Source organism: Polyergus mexicanus, unplaced genomic scaffold, assembly GCF_030449975.1.
Source record: "Polyergus mexicanus isolate NDT 795.1 unplaced genomic scaffold, iyPolMexi1.0 SCAF_22, whole genome shotgun sequence".
NCBI lineage: Eukaryota > Metazoa > Arthropoda > Insecta > Hymenoptera > Formicidae > Polyergus > Polyergus mexicanus.
The window spans coordinates 1,124,744-1,144,553 of record NW_027223342.1 but is presented as its reverse complement, the minus strand read 5'-3'; the positions used below and the strand labels follow the sequence as shown (position 1 = coordinate 1,144,553).

General features: G+C 29.0%; 6 protein-coding genes across 11 annotated transcripts; 4 read left to right on the top strand and 2 right to left on the bottom strand.

The window, feature by feature from the left end:
- Positions 1-1,242: 1,242 nt before the first annotated feature.
- On the bottom strand, positions 1,243-3,946 carry LOC138942227 (ectonucleotide pyrophosphatase/phosphodiesterase family member 5). Of its 2 annotated transcripts, XM_070312306.1 has the most exons (9): positions 3,843-3,946; positions 3,641-3,760; positions 3,294-3,540; positions 3,112-3,204; positions 2,674-3,037; positions 2,380-2,589; positions 2,003-2,266; positions 1,841-1,934; positions 1,243-1,657 (listed from the first exon to the last, which is right to left on the bottom strand). In XM_070312306.1, the coding sequence occupies exons 2-9, from the start codon at positions 3,748-3,750 to the stop codon at positions 1,630-1,632; spliced, it is 1,410 nt and encodes a 469-aa protein (XP_070168407.1). In that variant the 5' UTR covers positions 3,751-3,760; positions 3,843-3,946; the 3' UTR covers positions 1,243-1,629. The 2 variants fall into 2 exon arrangements, with proteins under 2 accessions (XP_070168407.1, XP_070168406.1); XM_070312305.1 differs by having other exon boundaries at positions 1,244-1,657; positions 3,641-3,946.
- Positions 3,947-4,216: 270 nt separating this feature from the next.
- On the top strand, positions 4,217-5,306 carry Naxe (NAD(P)HX epimerase). Its single transcript, XM_070312415.1, has one exon. The coding sequence runs from the start codon at positions 4,369-4,371 to the stop codon at positions 5,179-5,181; it is 813 nt and encodes a 270-aa protein (XP_070168516.1). The 5' UTR covers positions 4,217-4,368; the 3' UTR covers positions 5,182-5,306.
- A 638-nt stretch (positions 5,307-5,944) lies between these two features.
- Robl (dynein light chain roadblock) lies at positions 5,945-6,887 on the top strand. Its single transcript, XM_070312429.1, has 3 exons — positions 5,945-6,320; positions 6,406-6,484; positions 6,558-6,887. Exons 1-3 carry the CDS (start codon positions 6,318-6,320, stop codon positions 6,767-6,769), a joined length of 294 nt encoding a protein of 97 aa, XP_070168530.1. The 5' UTR covers positions 5,945-6,317; the 3' UTR covers positions 6,770-6,887.
- A 549-nt stretch (positions 6,888-7,436) lies between these two features.
- Eif4h1 (eukaryotic translation initiation factor 4H1) lies at positions 7,437-11,076 on the top strand. 2 transcript variants are annotated; one of them, XM_070312298.1, is made up of 5 exons: positions 7,437-7,692; positions 8,812-8,979; positions 9,069-9,319; positions 9,509-9,739; positions 9,855-11,076. In XM_070312298.1, the coding sequence occupies exons 1-5, from the start codon at positions 7,661-7,663 to the stop codon at positions 9,995-9,997; spliced, it is 825 nt and encodes a 274-aa protein (XP_070168399.1). In that variant the 5' UTR covers positions 7,437-7,660; the 3' UTR covers positions 9,998-11,076. The 2 variants fall into 2 exon arrangements, with proteins under 2 accessions (XP_070168399.1, XP_070168398.1); XM_070312297.1 differs by lacking the exon at positions 7,437-7,692 and adding an exon at positions 7,751-8,158.
- A 571-nt stretch (positions 11,077-11,647) lies between these two features.
- Septin1 (Septin 1) lies at positions 11,648-16,638 on the top strand. The gene is made up of 6 exons (XM_070312294.1): positions 11,648-12,143; positions 12,431-12,623; positions 12,877-13,135; positions 13,304-13,669; positions 13,751-13,855; positions 13,929-16,638. The coding sequence occupies exons 1-6, from the start codon at positions 12,120-12,122 to the stop codon at positions 14,059-14,061; spliced, it is 1,080 nt and encodes a 359-aa protein (XP_070168395.1). The 5' UTR covers positions 11,648-12,119; the 3' UTR covers positions 14,062-16,638.
- LOC138942220 (mitochondrial import inner membrane translocase subunit Tim22-like) lies at positions 15,253-19,695 on the bottom strand. Of its 4 annotated transcripts, XM_070312290.1 has the most exons (6): positions 19,417-19,693; positions 19,180-19,296; positions 18,840-19,074; positions 18,683-18,787; positions 18,409-18,479; positions 16,421-16,513 (listed from the first exon to the last, which is right to left on the bottom strand). In XM_070312290.1, exons 1-6 carry the CDS (start codon positions 19,498-19,500, stop codon positions 16,502-16,504), a joined length of 624 nt encoding a protein of 207 aa, XP_070168391.1. In that variant the 5' UTR covers positions 19,501-19,693; the 3' UTR covers positions 16,421-16,501. The 4 variants fall into 4 exon arrangements, with proteins under 4 accessions (XP_070168394.1, XP_070168393.1, XP_070168391.1 ...); XM_070312289.1 differs by lacking the exon at positions 16,421-16,513 and having other exon boundaries at positions 17,558-18,479; positions 19,417-19,695; XM_070312293.1 differs by lacking the exons at positions 18,409-18,479; positions 18,683-18,787; positions 18,840-19,074; positions 19,180-19,296; positions 19,417-19,693 and adding exons at positions 15,253-15,377; positions 16,148-16,220; positions 16,653-17,301 and having other exon boundaries at positions 16,329-16,513.
- Between the last annotated feature and the right edge of the window lie 115 nt (positions 19,696-19,810).

The following is a 19,810-nucleotide window of genomic DNA, read 5'->3' as shown; positions in this document are numbered from 1 at the left end:
TATAAATCAATTTATATTTAAGTCGTAAACAGAAAGTAAAATTAGAACATAAAATATTTTTATGTCCACCGATTTTATTATAAATAGCAATTATATATGTGATACTTTTGTTAAGTAGATTAATCATTAAGCATTCTATAAATAATTCAATATATGAGTCATCGTACATGTGTAATCAATTTTATACACTGGAAATATCTTGAATGTATACATATATCAATGCTACATGTTTTATTTAGATGAAATTCTAGATCTAGTGCAGTTTTCATGAATTCTCCTTCCATATCGTATTTATATAATCTCGAAGCTCGGAGCTCTACAGAAAAGGTGTTACAGAACGTTTCACGCCCTGTTCTTATTCAGGAAAGACATGTGCATATATATAATCGTTTACATGTCTACGCATTTCTATTTAAAAAACGTGTATATATATATATAGTACAATAATTTAAATTATTATATTAATTGTAATATATAAATTGATATATTTATTTTTTGCATGATACTTTTATTATTAATACTGAATTAATTTAACAAAGAACGATATTGCAAAATATAGTTGGCTGTTTCATTCAATTTCAAATCTTTCTTGGAACATTGCCTGCGCTTTAGAGAAAGCTGTTGTACGACAATTATATCGTCATTAACGTAGGAGCGGGGATCAAACAGGGAAACATTTTTTATTGCACTTATGTGCCGAGAGGTTCCGTAATAAATATCATAAAAACTTTCGTGTGGAATAATTTAATGCAAATTGTTTTAATTTATATACCTTGCTCGTGATCGGTTTTTAAAGGGATCCGGCCGATAATAAGATAGTTGCGTAATTAAATCAGATAATTAAATATGTGTGGAACAGAAAAAAAATGAAGAAATACTTAATCCTTCGTAAGATAGTGTTTTCGTTGTGAAACTTTTTATTTTGTGACATAACTTGCATGGAAAATATGAAATAAATGATTAGAGAATAAAAGTAAATATATAAGATAGAGCGTACGATATATAAATATCTTTTTCTCTTTTTTTAAAAGTTATTCGAAAGCAAAATTTTTTCATAAATGAGGAATTGAACTCTCACTCCAAAGCTGTTAAATTTGATTCATCCAGTATCATTCCAGAAATAAAGATTGATTGATATTAATATTAAGACATATTCATTCAGAAATATTTATTATTTTATATATATATATATATATATATATATATATATATATATATATATACACATTTACAATAATTAGATTACGCAAGTATTATATCATGGTTGCTTTAGTTATATCATAAATACCATTAATTTTTTATGTGTTTCTGTCTTATGTGATTGAGCAAAATCTTAAAATTTTAAATATCTAAGAATTCTGTATTACATAATATTGCTAAGCACCTAGATTAGTCAGATTTGATATCTTTGAACCAGTAACATGTTTTTATATATAAAAATATATAAACATAAAATTTACATAAGGAGATTAAAAATTAATTATGTATTGCATGTATATATATATATATATATATTACTAAAAACATAATGATTTGTCATGATATTCCAATTTAATGTATTTCTTACATATGTCATTAATTAATGATCAAAATATAAATAATACCATATTTATTATCAATCGTAAAATATTATTCGCCCAGTGTATAATATGATTTTCTGAAAAATGAAAATAATTTTGTTACTAAATCTTCTTAATAATGTAAACATTCATCAGTTTAAATAAAATAAAATACTAAGAAATTTATTTAGAAAAAAAGAGAAAGAAAAATTCAAATTTTTTCAAAACTTTCAGATTGAGAATATTCTAGTTTATATTAATATTTATCATATATTATTTACCTATAACCATGCGCTAATCTTTGTTTTTTCCTATAAAATATTATCGCCGTTACTGTAATTCCTAATAATATTGCAACGGTTATCATACCTGTAACTAATGTTAACATAATGTTATAATCTAACAGAAAAATTATATAATTGTATTAAAAGATGAATACTTACATAGTATTCTAGGAATTCTATATATAGATACCGATACATCTTTCGATCGTGTTCTAAGGCACTTTGTTAAATGAGATAAAGTACCATTAACCACAGGACAGCTCAAGTCAAGTATTTTACAAAATAGAGGAAATAAGTCTGTGTTATTAAAAGGTTCTAATTCACATCCTGGTATAAAAGCAGGACCATTAGCAAAGAAAAAGGGATGCATCTCCATAGCTTCATTATTGTAACCATGCAGTCCAAATTCTGTCTGATTGTTAACTAAAAGAGAATAGTACCATTCACCATGGGACTATAATAGGTTGCACATTAACAATAATAACACACAATGATACAGCAATAAATTAAATAGAATAAACAATATAAAATTATACCCGTAATATTAAATTTCTTTTTATAATATTCTATAGCATCATAAAGATTTTGAAATGCATATCCAACTTCGGCTATGACGAAAATAGGTCCTATACGAGTATTATTGCCGTAATGATACTTTTTGGGAATATCTTCTTTTTTATATACTTTAAACGTGCTCGTTTTTTCTGCAGCAAACTTTAATTTCTGATAAATCAACTCTTCTTTTCCTAGACAGAATATAAAAAAAAAATATATAATAACATATAAATATTAATTCTACATAACTCACATATATTATAAAACAACTTTACCAGGATTTGGAAAAATATGTAATCCTGGAGAAGTGCCTACAAATGTATAATCGCTAGCATTTATATAATTTGCTAAATTAATTATTCTTTCCATTGTAACCGATGCCATGCCATGATCGCTTAAGTGTATTACATTAAGATCTGTCAAGCCATAATGATCAATTTTATCATGCATGTATCTTGTAATATTGTCTAGCTTTTTTAGAATTTCATTAAATTCAGGACTATTAATCCCTACAGCGTGACCGTGGTAATCTGGTTCCTCGATGTACAGTATTCCCAGATTTATTGGATTTGTGGGATGTACAAACCATGATATTAATGTATCAACCCTGTCTTTCCATGGAATTGTATCATTAAATGGCTGAAATATTCGCTTGTTAATATAATCTCTATATTCTTATAAAATTTCATTATATTGTTCCATAATATGCACACCTGTGCAAAGGTAGGTGATATTCCTTGATACTCAAACACAGAACCTGGCCACATCATTGTACCACTATGCCTGCCATTTTTTTCATTTACCGTCTATACATTATACATTAATAGAACATATATTAGACTAAAAATATATTCAAAATACTAAATATAATAATAATTACTATCTCTCTACATACCCAAATAGGAAGAATACTGTTATCATAATGATACAACTTGTATGAATATTTTGTAACGTTATGAACGATTGGATCATAAAATTCGTTATCTACAACCCCATGTGTTTCCGCATATAATCCTGTTGCCATCGTATGATGATTAGGAAAAGTTTTGGTGACAAAAATGTTCATCATATAGTCCGCATGAGTGCCTTCTGCTTTCAACTGGCTCATGAACGGTGTAAGGTTTCTCTCAAAATAGTTGTATCTGCAAGAAAAATAGCGGTTTTTTTAAACAATATATTTATATTTTCATACATATATATATATATATATATATATATATATATATATATCATTTGCCTTACCTGAACGCATCGTAAGAAACGACTAACAACTTTGGGTGTGGAGACACAGGACCTGCCTGAGCGTTGAGCAAGAAGAGAAATAACGAAACAAATGGGGCTGTAGAAATCATGGTGGTGCAACTAATAGACGATTTACAAGAACGTCATTAAGAAAGAGAGATAAATTATCGTTCTGACATATTGAAAGTGACAGTAAAAGTACCGTTCATGGCTACAAGTATAACTTGTCAGTCGTTAGTTGTCAACTAGTCGTTCCGGATGAGCTAACTTTAGAAAGAATAATAACTACGATCTATTAGCGTTCGCCATTTGACAGTACTCGTTCTAAGGTATAGTTCTAGGATGCGTTCGAAAATCCTATCTGTGGACTAAAGTAGCATTGAATTGACCAATCAGGACAAAGAAATCTTTTTTACTTCCCCTTGCGGGTAGGATTTTTGAACGCACTCATAAAGGCATTTATATTTGGTTGCGCATGTCACAACCATGAATTAATAAAGTAATGAGATAGGATTTTAGGCAAAAAATTAAACAACGTGTCAAATGCCACATAGGGCGCGTTCCATTTAACGATCGCAATGCTTGCGAGTATTATCTGTCTTTGTTTAACTCTCGGTGAACAACAAAGATGAAATGGTTCAATAGATTTATGATTTATGATATTTTTGTTTCTTGGATCAGCTGGAATTGGCTAGTCAATATCGCATTACGAGTTTACTTGTTAATAAATGCTACGATTTTTATCCTTCACTTTAAAACTGCAGAGTTTGAAACGAATAAGGCTTTCTCATACCAATAGATCATCCATTCCACTTACGAGAAAAAAATACAGCAAGATGGTGAAATATCTGAATCAATCGGAAGCTATTAATATTGATAAAGATCTGTTCGAAAAATATAAATTCAGCGTTGATCAATTGATGGAATTGGCTGGACAAAGTTGCGCTATTGCAATTGCAAAATCTTACCCATTGTTTGGAAACTTGAATAAAGTACTAATATGTTGTGGGCCAGGCAACAACGGTGGTGATGGCCTTGTTTGTGCCAGACACTTGAAACATTTTGGATATTTACCAGAAATTTATTATCCAAAACGGACAAGTAATGTATTATATGAGAGACTGTTACATCAATGTATCGAGAATGATATTCCTATACTGGAAAATCAATGTATAGAGGAAGTGACAGATTCCACAATTTTACAAGAATATGCAATTGTAATAGACGCTCTGCTTGGATTCAGTTTCAAACCACCAGTGAGAGAACCATTTGTCCGCATCATTGACATGTTAAAAGATACAACCATTCCTATTTGCAGTATAGATATACCATCAGGTTGGGATGTCGAGAATGGTCCACCAGAAGAAGGTGGTATAAAACCACAAATGTTAATATCTTTAACGGCACCAAAGATGTGTGCATCAAAATTTGAAGGAAGATTTCATTATTTGGGTGGACGATTTGTGCCCAAGAAGCTAGAGTCACAATATAATCTTAATTTACCAAAATATATTGGTACAGATCTTGTTATTAAGATGTAAAAATAACGGAATAATTCATGCATTCAAAAATTGTATTCGAATGTATCAGATTGTATATATATCAAATACCTTAAAAATTATCTTTTATATTAGAATAATTATATTCTTAAATACAATTTAATGTTTTCTAATTAATCTTTTTTGCTATGTTGTGTAATAAAGTCTTTTTGTAATAAACATGTGTTAGATTTACTTATAAAAATTTAAATGCAAAAGTTTTTTGTAGAAGCAGTACTGTTAAATTTATGTTAAACATTTCAGTATTAAATGCATTATTGATATATGTAATATAATGAAAACTATAGGCGTTATTAAATAATAATTATTTATATTTTGATTATAAAGAAGGATAAATAATTAAGACAAGGGTTTCATTGTAAGTTTCGATGAAAGTATACTCATTCAATGCCTCTTGATAACTAAAACAAGATTGAAAGTTAAAATTATCCTGCGACGCTGTAAGATAAGAAATAAAATGTCAAAAATCTCTGACTGCGATCGAGAAGACGCTAGAAATGCTTCGAAGCATTGCATTGATCAATCAGAATAAATAAATCTTTACTCTTTTTGTCCTGATTGGTCAATCAAAAGCTTCGAAGCATTTCTAGTTTCTTCCTGACCACAGCTTCTGTCAATCGAAGATACGTTCCGTTTGATGCTATTTTCGCATCGAAGCTCAAGGTTCTTCGCCTTGATTGGTCCATTAAACGTTTTGAACGTCAAATGGAATTCACTCTGAACATAGTCATGCAAGTATGCTTGGTGATGTCATGTTTGGAACTCACTTCAAGCGGAAAGTAGAGATGCTATGATGCGGGACGTGGAAGAAAGAAAGAGAAAGAGATATTATATTGGTTATTCTGTTACGTTGCCATGTTCTATCTGTAGAAGGCATATTTGATATATTTACAAAATAAATGCATTTAATGTACGTGTGTGCATATAACATTGTGTATAATAAAAAAAGTGATATTCGAAAAAAACCATAGAAAAAAAGGAAAGAAGATTGCACAAATTCGCAATCTATAAATATAATTGGTGTGTGAGATTTTGCAGCTTAGCAATTTATTGTATATTGTAACTTTTATATTGCACTATTCTCCACAAAAAATTACAAGATTATTTTGCACTAAAAAATGGTACGTGTAAAATTCCTTAATTTTATATATAACTCCAGATAAAATTTTTTATAAAATACATATATATATATATATATATTTTAAGGCACAAGAGGTTGAAGAAACTATGAAACGGATTCAGTCTCATAAAGGAGTAGTTGGAACAATAGTAGTGAATGCAGAAGGTATTACATGAGAGAATGGACATGATTTATTTATGATTATAAAAAAAATTTTATAAAATTATATCTATTTTAGGTATTCCGATAAAATCAACGTTAGACAATACAACAACGGTTCAATATGCAGGTTTGATAAGCCAATTATCAGATAAAGCTCGTTCTGTCGTACGTGACTTGGATCCAACAAATGATTTAACTTTCTTGCGCATACGTAGCAAAAAACATGAAATTATGGTCGCACCAGATAAGGAATTCATATTAATAGTAGTACAAAATCCAGTTGATTGATGTTTAAAAGAAACAAAAGTATATTTCAACGTCAAGATTTATTTCTTCGATTATTAATTTATTCTGTATGTTATATTGGACTTTAATATCTATTCAATTAGAAAATGAAAGAATAAAACTTGAATATTATAAAATACAGCATTTAATTACTAATTTAATAAATCATGAGTTTTAAGTGACTTCACATATGGTAAGTTGTGTTATTTATATCTTGTTGTAATGCACAATATAGTTTAATCTTACATAAATTCTGAAAAGTTTTAACTTTTTAAAAAACTTTGTATCTCCAATGACATTGTGATAGTTGAATTATGAGTGGACGAGATCTGATCTTTCATTACATTAAAAAATTACTAAAGAATAAAATAAAATTTTGCAATAAATGATAAGTATAAATGTATTGCCAACTAATATTTCTATGTAAATATTACGTATAAATAAAATAAGACAAAACTATAAATTAAAGTTGCAGTATATTTGTACGAGAGGAATATCACTGATAAAAAATAGCATTGAAAAAATATAATCTTAATTGAAAATGTCCAAAAAATATAGCATTTTTTTTATTGGTACCATCAGTATGCATAGCAGCCAATCACGTGTCCAATTTGAAGGAAGCCGTATTACTACGTATATTAGCCGCGTGACTGGTCCAATTTTTCATTTGTTGTGTACAATGTATTATATGCCCTTAAGCAAGTCCGTCTACGTAGGCCTAAACTATGATTTATAAGATCTGTCATTATACTGGTTTTACCAAAATAAAATTCGTCTAGTGCACGCGCGTAGGTTAGAAATTTTTCATCTAATAAATGATCAGCGAGAGCGCCATGATGCGCATACGGTGACTGATTCGATTCACGCGGTCCCGGTCAGTTCCGTGCATTCAATATGGCTGGTCGAGGTAGTTACGACGATTCAAGGCAAGTATCAATCGTATTTACGGCAGTGTCACGCCAACAGAAAAATCTCGGGCAACTGTGCGCTCGCGACGTGTAAGCGGTTCATCCAGCCGTTGAAGATGCGCGTGTTCCTCGCAAATATCTCGTAATTTTAAGGTTAAGGCGAGCTGAGATGTACGCGCGAGTGTATGCGGCGCAACACCTTGCGGGATACTCTTGACACGCGGCTTTATTTTGGCCGGTGTCGAACTTTACCGTCAACACGACGTGTTAGGATTCGCGACAGTTATTTACAGCAAACAAGCTACGAAGTCGAGGACGGTACACGTGCGCTGCACGCGCGGGAGAAGATTTTCGTGTGATAGTAATCGGACACAGTATGCAACGGCATTGTGATTCGCGAATTTCGGTGAAGCAGTCTAGTGCAACCAGTAATGAGAGTAATTGATATTTCTCGTTTACTGAGAAGAGCCTCTACCCCGCATTTGTATATTTTAATTTAAGAATTATGCTCTTACGTGTTTTTGTAATTCTAATGTTTTGTTTCATACACTTTTTGACTTAAATCTAAATGCCATACAATTGATAAAAATAAAACTATAGGAAAATAATGACATGACATATATCCTGTTATTCTTTGCAAGATCTGTCAAATCTTTATAAAATCTGAATTGTTTCATGGATGTGTAATAATATATGAATATTTAGCAAACTATGTAATTTTATAGAAGCAGTCAAATGTGCTTGTGATATATTAAGAAACTGATTTCTTATTAACTACTGACAAATTTATTTTGACAAGTTGTACCAACGTACATTTATAATAGATTAGAAGGAAACTAATGTTGTATTCTTAATACAGGACTTTAATTTTATTAGAAACAAAAAAAGGTACAAGTAAAAAAAGCAACAACAATGTTACTTTCCTCCCAATCTATATAGATAATAAAATAATAATATTCTACTTTATCGAGTTTTTTCAACTTTGGAAAATTAAATTTTAAACGCAACAAAGAATGTAATTGTACTTTGTAGATATAATGATTTATAAATATAGATGTGTATAATAGAATATATCATAAAATACTCTATAGAACGATTGTAAAATGTTTTGTTCATAAAAATTTTTTATATGTTCAGAGATTATTCCAGTGGTCACCGAAGCAGAAAACCATTACCGACAGAACCTCCATATACTGCATATGTGGGAAATTTGCCAAATGGAATTGTACAAGGTGATGTTGACAAAATCTTTGAGAAGCTTAACGTCAAAGTCATCAGATTAGTTAAAGACAGAGATACCGACAAGTGAGTATTAATTGTAGAAAAAAGAAATATATTGGTTGTATCAATATATATTAATTACATTATTGTTTAATTCTTTATCTTATTTATAGATTTAAAGGCTTCTGTTATGTCGAGTTTGAAGACCTGGCTGATCTGGAAGCAGCATTGGAAATGGATGGAGCGGTAGAAGTAGATAAATGCCTGATTAAGATTGATGTAGCAGAAGGAAAGAGAAATGATCGAGGTGGTGGCTTCGACAGGAGAGGTCGTGGAGGCAGCGGTGGTGGAAGTGGATTTAAAGGACGAGATTCTGGTCGTAGTGGATACGGCGATGATTTTGATAGCAAATCTGCATATTCCAGTAAGTGATACATAACATAAATGATAGTAATAATTGAATATATATTAATTGATAAAAATTTTATATTATGCGAATATAATGCTAATGTTTACATGCTCAAAAAGTTTCCTCTCTTTCTTATATCGTTAAACAAAACTTGATTTGTTTTAAATTTTATACTTGATATAATCATTATTTTTATTGATACAGGATACAGTGATAGAGGCCCACAAGGAGGTAGTAGACAAAGTAATGATAGATGGGATTCTAGAAGTAATAGAGGCAATTATGGCCAATTCAATGAGGAGACAGGTGGAAATCGTGAGTGGTCACGAAGCGCACCTACCAGATCATATAGTAATAAACCTCCGTTGCGTGCAAGTGCTCCGGATCGAAAACCCTTCCCTGATGAATCTTTTCAAAAAGATGCTCCCCCTTCAGGTATGTAGATATGACATAGTATACATACGCCACAAATTTTATATCACATATATCTAAAGCAAATTTTATTACATCTATATTATTTTTATTTAATTATATTTAATGATTATTTTAGACACTTCTGGAAGGAAACGTTTGGAGCTGAAACCAAGAACCGTTAAAGAACCTGTGAATGCAATGGCTGAATCGAGTAAAACGAGTTCCATTTATGGAGGTGCAAAACCTCGAGAAGAAAAATTGAAAACGTTGGAAAAGTAAAATTAATGATATCATCAATAAAATCAGTCTCAATTTCCCTAAGGAAAAATTGGGGAAAGAAACATTGTTGACAAAATTTTAAAATCAATCCAAGATTCCCTTATAGTTTCCTAAAAATCTAATGGCGACTCTTCGTATATTACAATCAAACTGTAATGTCATTTTTTAAATTCTTACAAGGTATTACCCTTGGGGGCAGGAAAAGTATGCTATAAATAACGATAAATTTATTACAATTCTTCTAAGTTCTGCGTGTTTTTTAATCAAGAATAAATATTTTTCTTCTAATGTCTTTTGTATTTAAATTAACTTCGCGTGATTCAATGAAAATAGGATACTTGTAACTACAATATACATGAAGAGATGTGTATGCACAATGCATGCTCCAATAGTGATAGCGATTTATATACATAAACGATGATTATTAAGATACTACACAGCTGAATACATTTTAATACACGTGTCAATTTAATGTTGGGTTTTGTGTCTGTAATAATATCGAGGGTATGTGTACAAACTATCACAAATATAGATAAATCACGGCATGTATATTTTATCTTGCGCTAGTATTTCTTATCTGTACTTGAGACTAGCCTGCGCGCGCGCGTTTAAAGAAGTACAAAAGAAAGTGGCGATCATACACCAGTTTCATTTCCTTCCATAGAATTTTTACGTTTCACTGTACACTGAGAGATCATTGTGTGTATCAATCATTAAAAGATCATACATTCGTTATATAATAGTATAGAATTGTTTAATAATACTAAATAATTTTTTTCGATTCGAATGATGGATTGTGAAATATAATATATGCGAGTGGTTCAATAAATTTCTACATGCTATTGGAAACGATACAAAGGGAATGCGCCGATTTATTATTATTATTATTATTATATATTAATAATTATGTAATGAATTAACTGTGCTAACAATGACGTTGAAGAGTTGAATTGCAAAACGTCGTAAAAATAGCAAATGAAACAAGAATTTGAAATAATAATAAATATTATGTAAAACAATGCTTGTATATGATACTATTTCCTGAATAAAGTAGCTGTTTGCCTCGTATCTGTGCACTATATTAGAATAAGCAATATCAGTTACAATAAAATGTAATTTGTAATTGTGAATATATATAATGCAATGTGTATTCATATTTTGTAAACTATATCTCTAAATATACTATAAATTTAGACAATAGAGAGAAGTATTAAGTATTTTATAATCATCGAATTTCATTTGCTTATATAATTCAAATTTAGATGAATGAAAACATTTGTTTTACAATTAATAACTATATATAAATAATTAATAAGTTATATTAATTAATTTCATATATATTAATTTTAATAATATATATCAATTAATTTAATATGTATTAATAAATATATATAATTATTATTAATAAAACTTGTATAAAATATATGTACATATATATATTGTAATTAATATTTTTTTATAATTGTAATTAATATTATTCAATTTAAATATTTTTTATCTTATTTTATATCAAGTTTTTGTATTAACGTATAAAGCTAAATGCACCATTATCGATTTAATCGATTATAATATTACAAATATAAAATTGTATTGCATTTTTCTTGTTGCGGGCGCATAACGGAATAGCATTCAGCTATTGGGTTGCCACGCCTTAACTTACTCCAATTCATAATGTCCTCTCCATCCCCTCGCACTCATATCCTCCCTATCTAATGTAACGCTGTATCCTGTGTATAGTGTGTGTACGGTATATTCTGCATCCGCTTCCAAAATTTGCAAGGGAATTTTCCATTATTCGTCAAATTCTCTCTCTCTCTCTCTCTCTCTCTCTCTCTCTCTCTCTCTCTCTCTCTCTCTCTCGACTACGATACGATTGTACAAAAGTACAAAGCTTTCAATAGCTACTATAGTGCGATTATATTTCTGAGAAACGCTACGTATCGAGCAGAACTTTCGTACGTGAACAATATGCCGATCGAAGCGATATATCTTTAACTGAAGTAACCTTTTTCTCGTGGACATATATTCTGACATTTTTAACGCGACGCCCATTAGTCTTGAAATTGAACCGAATTGCTCGGAATTTTGTAAAGAGAAACACAGGTTCTTAGATACATTCGACATGTCGAGCGAGAGCGTAAAAACAGTAAGTGTAAAATATTTTGTGCTTATGATACATATGTTACATTGCTATTATTTAAATGTGTTCAATATTTTTATTTTTCATCTTTAAACAGACAGACACGAATTAGATAATTTATATTCATCTAATATTTATTTGCTTTTAGCTAGCAAGCATAAATATTTATTTATGTATATTCTTTACTTTGATGAAAAATGTTATGTGAAGAAGATTTTAGAATAAATACATATATTTATTTTCCACTTCCAGTAATTGTAATTCTGAAATATATATGTTTTCCTTTTTCCAAGTTTGCAAGTCTTGAGACACCTGGATACGTGGGATTTGCAAATTTACCTAATCAAGTCCATCGGAAATCTGTGAAAAAAGGTTTTGAGTTTACACTTATGGTTGTTGGAGAATCTGGTCTTGGAAAATCCACTTTGGTAAATAGTTTGTTCCTTACGGATTTGTATCCTGAACGAATAATTCCTGATGCAGTAGGTAAGTGAATTATTATTCTGACAGCTTTTCCTTTTTTTAAATTTTAAATGTATAACATTGAAGTATATATAATTTTCAAATGGCTATATATATAACCCTAATACATATATTTAAAAAATATATATAGAGGATATCCAAAGAATATAAAACATGACAATAACAGGATGTTTTATATTCTCTAGATATTCTTTAAACTTTTGAATGTGTGTATTGTTAGGGAATTAAAATGTTTATTGCATTTATTGTTAAACAGAGAAAACTAATCAAACTGTCAAACTTGATGCTTCAACAGTCGAGATTGAAGAAAGAGGTGTTAAACTTAGATTAACAGTTGTTGATACACCTGGTTATGGAGATGCAATCGACAACACAGATAGTTTTAGAGCTATCATTCAATACATAGATGATCAATTTGAAAGATTTCTTCGTGACGAAAGTGGCTTAAACAGAAGGAACATTGTAGATAACAGAATACATTGTTGTTTTTATTTTATTTCCCCATTTGGCCATGGGTATGAATTATTATCTTGTAATATTAGTTATTTAGAATTAAAAATAGACATAATAAAATCTATAATTAAGATTTATTTTTCAAGTTAGTTTCTGCTTATTTTTTATATGAAATTTATACTATAAATTTATAATCTCTTTTCTTTCTCTAATTTTGTACTTGTTTTCAGATTGAAGCCATTAGACATTGAATTTATGAAGCAACTTCATAACAAAGTTAATATAGTACCTGTAATAGCAAAAGCTGATGTACTTACCAAAAAAGAAGTCCTGCGTCTGAAAAAAAGAGTTATGGAAGAGATTGAAGGCAGTGGAATCAAAATATATCCTTTACCAGACTGTGATAGTGACGAGGATGAGGATTACAAAGAACAAGTACGTCAATTAAAAGAGGCTGTTCCATTTGCAGTATGTGGTGCAAATAGTTTAATTGAGGTCAAAGGAAAAAGAGTACGAGGTCGAGTGTATTCGTGGGGTGTTGTTGAAGTGGAAAATCCCGATCATTGCGATTTCATCAAATTAAGGACGATGCTCATGTAAGTTGTCTTCTTTTATTGTTATAATTATATAATGCTGTGATGTATATATAGTTCTAATGATATTCTATCTTTTTATAGTACACATATGCAAGATTTACAGGAAGTAACGCAAGAGGTACATTATGAAAATTACCGTAGCGAGAGATTGGCAAAGGGAGCTCCAGTACCGCCTCGACGTCAAACGTAAGTGTAATATTTCGTTTTATTACTAGTTTTATGCTTGCATAGTATTCAACTTTCTTCTCTTTATTTACAGTCTTGCTGAATCCGACAAGAACAGCACAGTGTCAGAAAAGGATCGCATTTTGCAAGAAAAGGAAGCAGAAATACGACATATGCAGGAATTGCTGGCTGTGATGCAAGCACAAATGCAACAACAACAACCTTGATCAAACATGCATTTTTATACTGATATGTGAAGAAAGTGACTTTTCACTGTTACGAGTGCCAAAAAGATTTATAAAACTTTTTTACTAACTTACATGATCAAGGTATTGATTTGGTATTATTTTTCTAGATTTATCTTCATAAGAATAATCTCATTTTGATATACACATTACGCGTTTTATAGATATTTCATAAGAATATAAAAAATAATGGAATCTGTCTTTGATATAACTTTTCCAGAATTGTGTACATTGTATGAAAGAGAGAATTCTTTATATTTATTAGCTATCAATGTCCTGTTCAGAACGAATAACAAAATCGATTTGAAATTGTAACAGTATGAAACAAATGTTTGCATATAAGGTTGGCAGGAAAAACACTTTAATAGCTTATTCTTATCAAATTTTCTTAACAAAATTTATTTAGATACTTGAAGAATTGCACTATTTATAAAATTTTTATTGTATGTATAAAAATTGAGAATCTATTTGTAAAATTTGGGTCTGCATAGTTTATTAATTTCTTATATAATTTTGTTTTATTCTTTTTTAATTGATAGCACTGTTCAAGATTTTATTCATATCATAAATTTATGCATATGTGTAATAAGGAGATTTAAAAAAGATTTTATTAAAAGAAAATATAAAACAAGAGCAATGATCACAAGATTGCAAGATTAAGATTATGAATGCAAGTGTCTAGTATATAAAATATGATTAAGAGTTTTAATAACTTTATTTACAATATCTACAGATGTGGGAGGGAGAGCATTTTTCTATATGTTAACTATATATCTTTTATTGAAAGAAAAAAATATCAAACATTTTATATATGTATATATGTATAACATAGTAAAAATTTTATCTCAGGTAAAAAATAATTATGTAATATAACGAAAAAAAAAAAAAACAACAGAATGTGAAAAGTGCCTTGCAATTTTTGTCATTATCATGGTTTTAATATTAACATATAAACACGTACATAAGGAATGGAAATTTTTTTATATTGCATAAATATGTAATTTATTTGTTGGAAATCATGAATGATTTGTTATAGATACTTGCAGAATAAGAAAAAAAATCATTATTTCCATAATTGAGTAATATATTTATAATAAATATTTTATGATAAGACATATATCATGCTAATATTAAATAAGGAATCTCATATTGATGTAAAAACTTATTAGCATTGATCTAAGTTTTAAAAGGTTGACACAGCTCTCAAAAACAGTTCTGTCAAATCATAGAAATATATTGAAATATTTCACCTTTTTATTACAAGCGAGGCAATCTTGTACTGTTTAAGATTAACTGATCTAGAAACAAAGAAGTATAAATGTGCAAAACCACTTTGAGAAGAATCCAAAGTTAATTTTAAATATATTTATATACTTAATCTATATATATTTCGTTTCTTGGTTGAATATTTTTAACTTTTGTTTTTCGAGTTGTACGAATCACGTAAAATATGTGAATAATAAAGAGAAAGAAGGTAGATGTATTTCTCTAGATATCCATATTATCAGTATGTTGATAGAAGTAAAAAACATAATGTTTAAGATAAATGTGACTTAAGATTTTGTAATCTTCTATGTGTGTATTGCATATGAGTGTTACGCAAATTGTTTCATACAATATAAACAACGAAATATGTGAAATGTGATCAGATGTAGGAAAAGTTTCATATAATTTTGAGCAAATATTAATATATTAGGCAGTAAAAATTGATATTAAAAACAATATATTTTACACCTGCAATTCTTCAGTCACATAATACTAGTTTTATGAGTATTTTTACATTTAAAACATTTCCGTGTTTTTATAAATTTTGTACAGATACATAACTACCCACACACAAATTTTTATATCTTTTATACAAATATATATATATTCTAACCAACTTAAATTGTGTAATTTAAGATCTATGCATATAATAGTCTATTGCTGTTGAGAATGCTGCAAAACCTGCAGCACCAACTATGCCTGCTTTTATACCAGCTATAAAGAATGATAGGGAATTAAGTAGCTTAATAATTAAATGGAATACATAAAAAAATAATTTATAATGCGCTAATATGATAAATACCTCTTAAGCCGATTAGTCCACCTGTTAAGCCACCTGCGTATGTACCATTTTTCCAATCAGTTTTACCTCTATACTGAAATTAATTAACAATTTTTACAATACATCAAGGTATGCATAATCAGGCAAAACAATAAATTATTATCATATATGAAAATAACAGACGTTTGGGTAATTGAATTACCGATTCTATCGTGCATTCAATGGCAGAAAATATGCATCCAACAACTGCAAAGTTTTTTGCATAACTAAGTGTTGTACTTTTCATCTCTTTAAATATTTCTCGTGCGGTTTGTTGCTTTTCAACACTCGCTACATTAGGATTTACACTAGAAGAGAATAGTCCAATAGCTGCTCCTAAGCCATAGCCTAAACAAATGGATGCTTTAATTAATGCAATATATTTTTAATATTTTTATATTTTCTATCGTTTAATATTTGTTAATTTGTCTCTGTGTTCAATACATATACTATATACATATACAGAATAGAATGGTAGAATATATACCAATGACGCAACTCATGATGCTTTTAAATGCACAACTTTCCATTACACTTTCTATTCTTTTCTCTTCAATCGTTTTTATTTGTACAGGTCCCAGCATTCTGGGAATTATGATATTTTCTCTAAAACGTTGTTGATTCCCAACAAGAAATAGAGCGATTTTGTCTAATTCGGCGTCATTTAGGAACACATTTTTATTTTCACTGTCCGATGGAATCGTCTTTGTCAAATCCATAGGATACATTTTTAATAATTTAGATTTAAATCAAAATATATATCATTTATTATGTTTATTGTGTATCACATCACATAACCGAATTCCGTATATTAATGGTTAGAAAATTTATCGTATAACACATTAATCAAAATTATATGAGACTTCGTTGAAATCTAAATATTAAATATTATTTATTTCACATGTCTCAACTAGATGGAATAAATCGTATGTGTTGCATAAAATCAATCAAATATAAAATTGTAGGAAATTAATTTCACAAGCAACGTGCTTGTGCTTACAAACCTTCCGAAGTTGCTTAGAAACTCTAGAATCGTAAATCGTAACGAATATCGATATATGTCAAGCAAGAATATCGATATCATTTGTATGTATAATATTGGAAAAGGGAATTATTGCATGCGCTTATGCTTTTTCTCCAAATTATGTTTTTTTTTTTATATATATATAAATAGTGAGAATAAAATTATATATTTCCTATGCTATAAACAACGAACTGCATATCATTTTTATCTTTCCAAGACAATTCGTATAAACCTATATTCCACATCAATTATGTATTGTATTGTGTAGTTATATTGTAGTGTAGATTCAACAATATTTGTCTTATTTACATGATTTATTATATTTTTTCATATACAATATTTGTATTGAAGACATGCAAAAAATCAATGTCTTAATATTAACTTTGGTATTGCTCTTTTTATTTGAAATATATACATTAAGTAATGAATGCAGAATCATAAGATAAAATCAGCTAAATCAGCTTAGGCAGCTAATGCAGATTTAATATAACTTTGTTTGTAAAAAAAAAATACTATACAATTAAAAATAATATAAAACACATCTATACAAAATTACAGTATTATTAAAAAAAACTGTATATATTAAAGCAGAGTTACTATAATATTATATTTTCCACCTTCACCTACTAACACTCCATCTCTTTTTCCATCAATCTTTTGTATAAGAGTAATTACAGAGATAAAATGAAGAATATAGAAAATGAGCTTGAAGTTACATTGCAAATTATTTATATTTTCTCTTAATAGTAGATTTTCCAAGTTTTCTAGAGCGTAATTGATTCATACGGGACATTATTGTATATATTCCAGGCAAGAGTAATAGAAGTAAATAAAGTCTCATAACAGACGGGAAGTGAAGAGCGAAATTATATGTATTCGGTAAGGAAATTGTGAATTTCTGAGTTTCCTCAAAATACGGAATATTCCGCAATATTATGATACCCTCGCATACAAAACCTAATGGGTATAATGGTATCCATAGGGTATATCTCAACCATGTTAAAAACGATATTTCAATATTTAATAACTGTGTAATATAGTATGGATATCTGACTATCTCTATTATGCTCCATATTAGAAATAGATAGAAAACGACTGGTTTAGTTTGCATACGAGATTCGGCATCAATCATAAAAAACAACACAAACCCCCTACCTCCCACTTGTAAGAAGGATACAAGTGTGCTACTTTTTGTATATCCAAATAAAGGATGCATTACCTCTAAAAATTGTAAAAGTTGTATAAACTTGAGTGGACTGCCAACTGCTGCATATGTTTCTTTCATGAAATCTAAAAAACACACATATATATATATATATATATATATATTATATTTTAAGATTATTTTAAGTTTCTAAAATATTTTTCATACTATTATAAATTTCAATGCATACAAAGAGTTCTTGCTAATAAAGCTCTAATGAAATTTCGAGTGTTTGTTTCTCTTGTACCAAAAGAATGAAAGTATTTAAAAAATGTAGATGTAAATGTACCTGGCCCATCTCGTGAGTATCGTATACCCATTATAGCAAGTACATAAATGAAGCCGACAAATTGAAAGAGATTATATATCACTAGGTACACCTTTGTGAGATCCTCTGAAAGAATATGTGAGATATATCAATGTTATAATATTATTACAATATATACCTTTTCTATAGCCAAATTCTTCTTTGTGCAGTTTATCATACATGTCAGGATAATCATTACAAATATTACGCTTTTCATCATCATTGTCATCCACATCCTCGCTTTTCCATTTATCAAAATCAATCTTAAGCCATGAAGGCTTTTGTGGTTGACTTATTAATCTTGGCCACCAACTGCTACATTTCTTTTTCAAGACAAAGTCTATTTGACGATCAATTACTTTGTAATTACTCTCCTATAGTATTACATACAAAGCACATTTTTAATTTAATATTTATTTATTAAATAATTTTGTATTATATAAATATATACAAAAATTAATTTATGAATTTGTTATTACATTTGGATCAATAGGCGAATAAAAATTCAGATTAAAGCTGTAATTATTCAGGCCTTTTGCTCCCTGGCCATAGGCTGTAACTTGCAATGTAGTTTTTTTTAGATCAATATTATAATCCTGTAACAAATAGGTTACAATAATTTTTTGAGGAAGAGAGGTAAATAAATATTATACTTATAAAATTAAAAAATATTTTTTCTCTTTCAGGTATATTTAGTATATATATATATATTGTACCTTTACATCAGTCAGGTCCACTTTTAATGTGATTTGATTCTCCGTTTGGGCCCAATATACAAACGGTGTGAGTGTGTTAAACATTTTATCATAGCAATATGATGAAGACAAATGTCTAGTTATTATCAATTACTATACCTTCTCTTTTTGCAAATTCTAAAAATCTACATTACTCGTGATAACAATTACATTTTCCATTTGTCATTCTTATCAATTTATAATCAATTGAATATAAATGTAAAATACTCTTTATGGGTATAATATATATGCATATATACACGCATTATACATGCTCGCGCGCGCATAAGATAATCATTATTATAGATGATACACAGGTCACGGATATATATTCTTAAAGGTCTATCCACATAGATTACATTCGAAAAAGTAGCAT

Coding starts and splice junctions, on each gene's coding strand:
- LOC138942227 (XM_070312306.1), bottom strand. CDS start 3,750: ATGATTTCTACAGCCCCATTTGTTTCGTTATTTCTCTTCTTGCTCAAC. Junction 3,038..3,111: donor TATCACCTACCTTTGCACAG/GTGTGCATATTA, acceptor CGAATATTTCAG/CCATTTAATGATACAATTCC. Junction 1,935..2,002: donor TAGAATTCCTAGAATACTAT/GTAAGTATTCAT, acceptor TGTTAACATTAG/TTACAGGTATGATAACCGTT.
- Naxe (XM_070312415.1), top strand. CDS start 4,369: ATGCTACGATTTTTATCCTTCACTTTAAAACTGCAGAGTTTGAAACGA.
- Robl (XM_070312429.1), top strand. Junction 6,485..6,557: donor AATAGTAGTGAATGCAGAAG/GTATTACATGAG, acceptor TATCTATTTTAG/GTATTCCGATAAAATCAACG.
- Eif4h1 (XM_070312297.1), top strand. CDS start 8,106: ATGAGAGTAATTGATATTTCTCGTTTACTGAGAAGAGCCTCTACCCCG. Junction 8,980..9,068: donor AAAGACAGAGATACCGACAA/GTGAGTATTAAT, acceptor TCTTATTTATAG/ATTTAAAGGCTTCTGTTATG. Junction 9,320..9,508: donor TAGCAAATCTGCATATTCCA/GTAAGTGATACA, acceptor TTATTGATACAG/GATACAGTGATAGAGGCCCA.
- Septin1 (XM_070312294.1), top strand. CDS start 12,120: ATGTCGAGCGAGAGCGTAAAAACA. Junction 12,144..12,430: donor CGAGCGAGAGCGTAAAAACA/GTAAGTGTAAAA, acceptor CCTTTTTCCAAG/TTTGCAAGTCTTGAGACACC. Junction 13,856..13,928: donor GTACCGCCTCGACGTCAAAC/GTAAGTGTAATA, acceptor CTTTATTTACAG/TCTTGCTGAATCCGACAAGA.
- LOC138942220 (XM_070312289.1), bottom strand. CDS start 19,500: ATGTTTAACACACTCACACCGTTTGTATATTGGGCCCAAACGGAGAAT. Junction 19,297..19,416: donor TGGACCTGACTGATGTAAAG/GTACAATATATA, acceptor TATTTGTTACAG/GATTATAATATTGATCTAAA. Junction 18,788..18,839: donor AGAATTTGGCTATAGAAAAG/GTATATATTGTA, acceptor ATATTCTTTCAG/AGGATCTCACAAAGGTGTAC.